We start from the raw sequence: 7,810 nt of genomic DNA, 5'->3' as shown, positions 1-7,810 counted from the left end.
ACCAAAGCTGGGTCGCGAACCCTGTGATGGTAGAAAAATCAAATGGCGGATGGCGCATGTGCGTTGATTACACTGATCTCAACAAGGCGTGCCCAAAGGATTGCTATTCCTTGCCTGAGATCGATAAAAAAATTGATTCTCTCGCGCCATACCGATGGAAGTGCTTTCTGGATTGCTATAAAGGATACCATCAAGTGCAGATGAAGCTAGAAGATGAAGACAAGACAGCCTTCAGGACTGATCTTGGAATATTCTGCTACACCAAAATGCCTTTTGGTTTAAAGAATGCAGGCGCGACCTATCAACGCTTGATGGACAAAACCTTCGCAGGTGACATCGGAAAGCACATTGAGGTTTACATCGATGATCTAGTGGTGAAAAGTCCCGAAGAGGACCAAATGTTAAAAGACATCGAAAAAACGTTCAACTCATTGCGCAGCGTAAATATGAAACTAAATCCAGCCAAGTGTTCCTTTGGCATGGAAGAAGGAAAGTTTCTGGGCTTCATTGTCACAAACGGCGGTTTCAAGGTGAACCCAGAGAAGGTACAAGCTATAGAACGAATGCCCTCGCCAAGAAACATCAAGGAAATGCAACGACTAGCCGGCCGGCTGGCCGCGCTAAATCGATTTCTTTCCAATCACGCCGCAAAGTCGTATCCCTTCATTAGCACGTTGCGCAATTGTGTGAAGAAGCAAGAGTTCAAATGGACCCCGGAAGCCGAAACAGCTTTTCAACAAATGAAAGCGTGTCTGATCGAACTCCCTACGCTGACGGCACCGTTTGAAAAAGAGCCCCTTGTGCTGTACTTGTCCTCCTCGGATAAGGCAGTAGGGTCAGTATTGTTGGTAGACAGGAACGGCGTGCAAACCCCGATCTATTACGTCAGCAGGATACTCACAGACCCAGAAACAAGATATTCCACAATGGAAAAGCTGGTTCTTGCGCTACTACACGCCTCCCGAAGATTGCGCCGATACTTCACAGGCCATGTGATAACTGTGCTTACCAATTTCCACATTGGCACTATACTTCAGAAGCCTGAGACATCAGGCAGATTGGCAAAATGGGCCATTGAACTGGGCGGCCATAACATCTTGTATAGGCCGCGCCCAGCCATTAAGGGGCAGGTCCTCGCCGACTTCATCACAGAAGTGCCGGCTGATAAAATCAAGGAGTGCGAGATGGTAGAGACGCCCAAGGAAAACACAGCAGAGGAGATTTGGATGCTTTACACTGACGGGGCATCAAATGAAGATGGCGCGGGAGCAGGTTTACGTCTAGTGAGCCCAGAAAAGCACGAGTTTACTTACGCCATTAAGCTCGACTTCAAAAACACCAACAATGAGGCTGAGTACGAGGCTTTCTTGGCAGGCTTACGCCTCGCCATCAAGATGGGAGCAAAACACGTGCGCGCACATGTGGATTCACTCCTGATAGCCAGTCAGGTAAATGGCATATACGATGCGAAGGGTGAAGTCATGGCTTTATATCTGGAACAAGCGAAAGAATTGCTCCAACAATTCAAAACCCACGAAGTCATACATATCAATCGCTCAGAAAACAAGCCCGCAGATGCCCTGAGCAAGCTCGCCTCGACTTCCTTTCAACATCTCGCCAAGGATGTAAGGATAGAGGTACTCAAGAACCCATCAGTTTTACTGCGCCAAGTTAATGTAATCGAAACAGGGCAGACATCATGGATGACCCCCATCATCCAATACTTGCAAGAGGGGGTGCTTCCCGAGAACAAAGCGGAAGCAAGAAAAATCCAAAACAAAGCCCTGCAGTACGAAATGAACAGCGGTATCTTATACCGGAAATCCTTCCTGGGACCACTACTGCGCTGTGTGGACCCCCAGGACGCGAATTATTTGATAAGGGAAATCCATGAAGGGATCTGCGGCATCCACTCCGGACCAAGGATGGTTGTCGCGAAGATCATGAGCGCCGGTTACTACTGGCCTGGTATGCATGTTGACGCCATGAAAGAGATCCGCAAGTGTGACTCTTGCCAGAGACACTCTCCAAAAACACTGCGTCCTAAAAACGATCTCATTCCCGTGTCCACCGCATGGCCCTTCCAACAATGGGGAATTGACATGGTGGGACCCTTCCCGGATGCACCCGGCGCCGTAAAGTTCATCATAGTAGCTGTTGACTACTTTACAAAGTGGGTAGAAGCCAAAGCCCTTGCATCCACCACAGCTATGATTGTGCGCAAGTTCATATGGGAGCACATCATATGCAGATTCGGCCTCCCGCTTAAGATCGTGACAGACAACGGCACCAACTTTGCTTCAGACGATCTTAAGAACTGGATGAAGGAGATGAACATTGAACACACTTTCACCTCCGTTGCGCACCCACAAGGCAACGGACAAGTGGAAAGTGTGAACAAATGCATCGTCGAAGGGATAAAGGCCAGATTAGGAACAAGGCGGCGCGGATGGGTCGATGAGCTCCCAAGCATTTTATGGGCTCATCGGACCATGCCAAAGACGAGTACCGGCGAGACCCCTTTCAGCCTGGTCTATGGCTCAGAGGCGGTAATCCCGGCGGAGATTGGCCTGCCTTCGCCGCGAATGACCACGGTCAACACGGTTGACAATGAAGCGGAAAGGCGTCTAGACTTAGACTTGTTAGAAGAACGACGCGAAATCGCAAGAATCAGAGAGGCCAAATACAAAACCCAACTGGAAAGGTATTACAACACAAGGGTTCGCATTTGTACCTTCAATCCAGGGGAGTACGTCTTTCGCGACAACGAAGCATCAAATGCGGAACGCCCAGGGAAATTGGCACCTAAATGGGAAGGCCCATATCTGATTCATGAGGTCCTAGGCAAAGGGGCCTACAAACTGCGCACCTTAGATGGCCACATCTTACCAAGAACTTGGAATGCGCAACAATTGCGCAAATGCTATATGTAATCTTTTCGGCCTTGCGCCATTTTTCAATTTCGCCACACCGGCTACGAGCCATTGGCAAATATGTATGAAGGCCTAAGAGCCAACTTCTGACTTGAATGAAAACATACGACATGTTCTATTACATTGTTTTTTCGTTACAAATGCATGTTAAACTTCTGATTAACGCGAAAACACTCCAGCATTTTGTGATGGCCCAAACCACCTCCAAGGTCCTCCGCAAACAAGGCGCGAGACCGGGTGGCCACCCTATACTTAGAAAACGCTTCCATTTATTCGAGCTAATTTAACCTAAGTTTTTACAGCAATGCAATAATTGCAACAGAAAAAACGAAGACATTTCATTGTCATTAAAACTGCGCAAAAGCGCATCACTTACAATCAAGTCAGAAACAAAGGCACAAACGCCTATCAACAAACTAACAACCTACTCTATTTGTCTTCTTTCTTCTCACCATCATCATCTTCGTTCCCTTCACCATCGTCGCCATCGTCATCACCTCCGCCATCATCACCAGCTGCTTCCTCATCAGATGATTCAACAGTAATCGGTGGATCAAGGATCGCCTTGAGGCGCTGACACCAATCATCCTTTTTTAAGGCACTAACAACCAAGTCCATGATGGGCAAGGAGAGGTTGTCATATGAGTTCTCAGCACTGGCCAGCGCAGCATCAGCTTGTTCCGTCACTGAGCAATGACTTGTATCGAATTCTTGTCCCAGCATTCGCTCAACGTGATCAGCACACTCCAGGTAACCTCCTCGATGACCAACTGCACGCGCCGCATCCGTAAGAGCAGCAACAGCGCGATCTAGCTCGCCGGCGTTCAGGATGGAGTTGGCAACCTTCATCAAAAGAGGAGCATTAAGAATAAACTCTTCAACATGTTAAAGAAAAAGGTAAGGCAAAAGGGACTTACCAGCACTATTCCCCGAGTGCGCATCCATTCTGCTTCAGAAACAAGCGTGTCCACAATGCCTTGGGCCTCAGAATAATTTGTCTGAGCCACGTTAAGCGCCGCAGTGCTGACAGCACGCGCCTCCTCAGCATCGGTGGCCTTGACCTTCTCTGCCCCAAGGTCGATCTCCAGGGACTCACATTTGTCGATTTGTTCATCCAAGCGACGTTTGAGCTCCGCAATCTCAACGTCCTTGGCCTGGAGATCTTTGTCCTTGGTGGACAGCTGAACCTTAGCTTCAGACAACTCAACCTAGAAGTTGGCAAATGACTTAGAAATTTTATAAACAACAAAGGAGAAAACGAAAGGAAAATCAACTAACCTCCATCTGTTGTTTAGCGGCTGTCTCAACCTGCGCTTCCTCCACCTTCGACGTCAGCTCCGCTATCCTCGCCTCAAGACCAACAATTTTTTGTCGAGCCGCATAGGCGCGCTCGTTGTCCTGGGCGCAGATGCGCTTGAACTCGGCCTTCTCCTTGGCCAGTTGCTCTTCCACATTATGAAGTTTCTTTTGCAGGCCCTCGCGACCCCACTCTTCAGCTTTCCTATCAGCCTCAAACTTGGCTTTCTCCTCATCAAATGTGGCCTTAGCCTTCTCAAATTCACCAACACGTTTTAGCACACGTTCTCGGTAAGCCTCCCAGTCGGCGCGCTCTCTGACCATTGTTCGCCATTCACGAACTATCTGATGGTTAGCAGATCGAGCGTTGGCCTCGGCAAGAATGTAAGTGCGATACAACATTTCATGCGGCTTCGCCTTTTGACGGTTAACTTCGCCAGGAGTGAATTGGTTCAAGTACCAATCGCGAGAAGGACCAAATTCAACAAATGTATCCTTCTGCCTTAAGCTCCAAGGGGCTTGATGAGGAGCATCACCACGTTCCTCTTCAGTATAAGTTTTATAATATATGTCCCCGACGGTATCCTTCGCACCTATCACATTGGGGTTATAGCCCCCAGCTCCTCCAGAGCTTGCACCACTAGACACATAGCGCCCTAACCCCTTTGAGGTAACAATCGGCGCAGCAGGGGGAGGTTTTGGGACACCAGACTGCCCTTGAACAGAAGACTGATCGGCAGCTCTTTCTTTCCTCGCCTCTTCCGCCTTCCTCTGCCTATCCGCCTCCTCCCTCAGCTTTCTCTCCTCTTCCGCTTTCCTCTTCCTCTCCGCCTCCAGCTTTCTCTCCTCCTCCTCCTTCCTCTTTTTCTCTTCCTCTTCTTTGCGCTTTCGCTCTTCAGCCTTCTTCTGCGCAGCAATCCTACTCTCTTCTTTCTTCCGATCCTCTTCTGCCTTTCGCTGCGCTTCAGCAGTTTTCGCAGCATCACGCGCAGCAGAATCGGAAGGTTCAGTGGCAACCTTAGGTTTTTTCGTGCTGGGTTCAACAAACTTAACCCCCTTTTCAGGGGTCTTCTTCTTGATCTCTACAAGAATAAAGCAAACGCACTTGAGCAAAAAGAGGTTAAATTATAAAGAAGGGAGATAAGAGCATACCAGGAGAAAACTGGTATAACGAGCGCAACTTGCTCTTCTTCCCAACAACGGGAATAACAACTGAAACAGGCGCAGAGGCCACACCAGTTGTCGCCTCGCTTCTACCCCTCTTTCTTCCAATCAACGGGGCAGTCTCTTCTTCCTCTTCTTCTTCATCCTCAGGTTGAGATGGAGTTGCGTCAGCATCCGGGTTACGAGAACCCGCGCTCCCAGAGCCCTTTGACCCACCAGCGCCAGTCTTTCCCATAGCTGCATATGATAAACCTTCATAAGAGTCACTGATTATCACGTAATCGTCTAAGTCACGTTGCCGGAGGCGAAACGTACCTTTGACAGCAGCAGTAGTTGCGCGACTGGCGCCAGGACCCTTGCTGGTCACTTCAACATCCGCCTTCTTTTTCTTCTTCGAAGGTTTCTTCTTCTTCTCCTCTGGGTCAACCCCCAGATCGCGCAACACACCTGCAAAGATTTTAGGCAACGAACTTAACTCGCCATTCGAAGACCCTACTGACTCCTCGCTGGAAAGATAGAAAGTCTCTTTCCCAGCAGAAGTCACAGAGCGCAATGGACGAGGTTTAGGATATTGCGCACCTTCAGTTGCATCCGGCGGCGAGGCGAAGGCGTCAGCAGGAGGAAACATGAAGTTCCCTTTTATCTGGTCATACCAGCCTTCCTCATCATCGCGCAGAGGGCGAACGCCCATGGAGCCACCAAAGGCTGGGAAGGCAGCCTGATAGAGTTGCGTCTCTACACAACAAAAACAAAGTATAAGAAACCAGTTAAGTGAATGTACTCGGAAACAAAACAAAAAGGGGGAAAGTATCTAACCTTGCTCCCCGATCTTCAAGACCGGGAGTTCCCTGCTACTAGGTGACCACTGGTCACTCATCTTGGCAGCAACCAGAACATTCTCCCCAAATACCCGGTTAGGGGTTGCGGTAAGCTGCTGATACCACCGAGCAGACTTCGGTATAGGAAGGTCCTCCTTTGGTATAACCTCGGTCCATTCCCTAAACGGCATAGCTATTGGCAAGACTTCCTCCCGGATGAAGAAGAACTTGGGTTTCCAGTCGTGGAAACTCTTGGGAGGATTCAACAAAATCTTCTTAGCCGTACCACGGCTAGCAAAAGAAAAGAACCCCATTGTTCTTTGCAGTTGATAGAAGACACGAAACTTATTCACCGTCGGCTCAATGCCGTGAGATTGACACAAGAACTCAAAGTGCCTCACCCTCACCATCCCAGGTGGGCTTAACTGTGAAATATGAAACTTGTAGTAGGACAATATGCTACCAAAGAAGTTAGTCGCCGGCAGCCGGAAGTTTCCTTGAAGGAAGAAGTCTTCGAACAAAGTAATGTAACCGGGTGGGGCATCAGCCGCGGTCTGACCCTGAGCAGGGTACCGGGCATCCCACTCCGGTGGAAACCTAAAACTTCGAACGATCTGTTCGAATAAACCTAAGTCCCATCTCAGGACTGGGACTGGCCCCTCCTCACTAACAGGAGCTTCTTGATGTTCTTCACTCATATTTCAAGAAAAAGCTGGAAAAAACTTGAAGAAAGTTTGAAGATTTGAAGAAATCTCGAAGAAAACGAAGAACACTTTGAAGATTCAAAGAGTTTTGAGAGGAAATTAGAGAAGAAACGAAGAGAAAGTGAATCCCTCACCCTTCTCTTCGGATATTTATACCCATCGCATTTAATGCGATGGGTAACCGTGCCGCACTAGCCGCAAGGGCAACCAACGAGAGGTTGCCACGTCGAGCGGGAAAACAGGGACGACGGTTACCACGCGCGCGTGGCACCCACTCTCCTGACATGAAGTGCAACCGCCGCAGGTGGCATGATGACACCCGTGCCAGGGGTCAACTCAAACGTCGCCCTCAGCGACTTATCTCACCAACCTGTCAGAGGTTCAAATTTCGAAGTTTCCCGCCATAAAACGTGCAAGTAACTTCATGCAGAAGTCACAAGAGTCGCGCCAGATATACGTAAACTACTAACACCTCGCGCGATTAAAAGGACAAACAAGATATCACTCGACACCTGCCTAGTACCTGCGCATCGAAAACTACAGTTTCCTACATGCGCCTTACAAGTCAAGACCAAAAGGACAACTTCCCCTTCTCTTATTTTTATCAAGTCCAGAGCTCCAACCACTTGCGTTGCGCATGGTGCAGCACTGGACTGGGGGGACTTGAAGGGGTATGGTCCCAAAAAGTCGCGCAAACCTCATAACAGGTTGCACGTGAGACCATACTCCTTAGCATAACAACTTGATAATAACAGCCTCGCGCAGCTTACGTCACATTATGACTTAGCCCCGCGCGAGGAAGAGCACATAATGAAGTCAGATAGCAACACTTAGCATGAAAACAATGGTATAAGTGAACACACTAGCCCCGCGCGGGTTAGTTGCCACCAAGCAA

General features: G+C 48.9%; 2 protein-coding genes across 2 annotated transcripts; both read right to left on the bottom strand.

The window, feature by feature from the left end:
* Positions 1–3,193: 3,193 nt before the first annotated feature.
* Positions 3,194–3,994, bottom strand: LOC110878703. Its single transcript, XM_022127056.2, has 2 exons — positions 3,851–3,994; positions 3,194–3,776 (listed from the first exon to the last, which is right to left on the bottom strand). Exons 1-2 carry the CDS (start codon positions 3,872–3,874, stop codon positions 3,363–3,365), a joined length of 438 nt encoding a protein of 145 aa, XP_021982748.1. The 5' UTR covers positions 3,875–3,994; the 3' UTR covers positions 3,194–3,362.
* A 279-nt stretch (positions 3,995–4,273) lies between these two features.
* On the bottom strand, positions 4,274–6,205 carry LOC118481779 (chromatin assembly factor 1 subunit A-like). The gene is made up of 5 exons (XM_035977035.1): positions 5,973–6,205; positions 5,709–5,840; positions 5,382–5,630; positions 4,354–5,311; positions 4,274–4,283 (listed from the first exon to the last, which is right to left on the bottom strand). The coding sequence occupies exons 1-5, from the start codon at positions 6,082–6,084 to the stop codon at positions 4,274–4,276; spliced, it is 1,461 nt and encodes a 486-aa protein (XP_035832928.1). The 5' UTR covers positions 6,085–6,205.
* Between the last annotated feature and the right edge of the window lie 1,605 nt (positions 6,206–7,810).

This window comes from Helianthus annuus, chromosome 9, assembly GCF_002127325.2.
Source record: "Helianthus annuus cultivar XRQ/B chromosome 9, HanXRQr2.0-SUNRISE, whole genome shotgun sequence".
Taxonomy (NCBI): Eukaryota; Viridiplantae; Streptophyta; class Magnoliopsida; order Asterales; family Asteraceae; genus Helianthus; species Helianthus annuus.
Note: the sequence above shows the minus strand (reverse complement) of the source record. Positions and strands in the feature narration are given on the sequence as shown.

Excerpts from the sequence above, each read along its gene's own strand:
- LOC110878703 (XM_022127056.2), bottom strand. The coding sequence starts at position 3,874 with ATGCGCACTCGGGGAATAGTGCTG. Across the intron at positions 3,777-3,850 it reads GCACTCGGGGAATAGTGCTG|GTTGCCAACTCCATCCTGAA; the intron begins GTAAGTCCCTTT and ends CTTTTGATGAAG.
- LOC118481779 (XM_035977035.1), bottom strand. The coding sequence starts at position 6,084 with ATGGGCGTTCGCCCTCTGCGCGATGATGAGGAAGGCTGGTATGACCAG. Across the intron at positions 5,841-5,972 it reads GCCGCCGGATGCAACTGAAG|GTGTGTTGCGCGATCTGGGG; the intron begins GTGCGCAATATC and ends AAATCTTTGCAG. Across the intron at positions 5,631-5,708 it reads AACTACTGCTGCTGTCAAAG|CTATGGGAAAGACTGGCGCT; the intron begins GTACGTTTCGCC and ends TATCATATGCAG.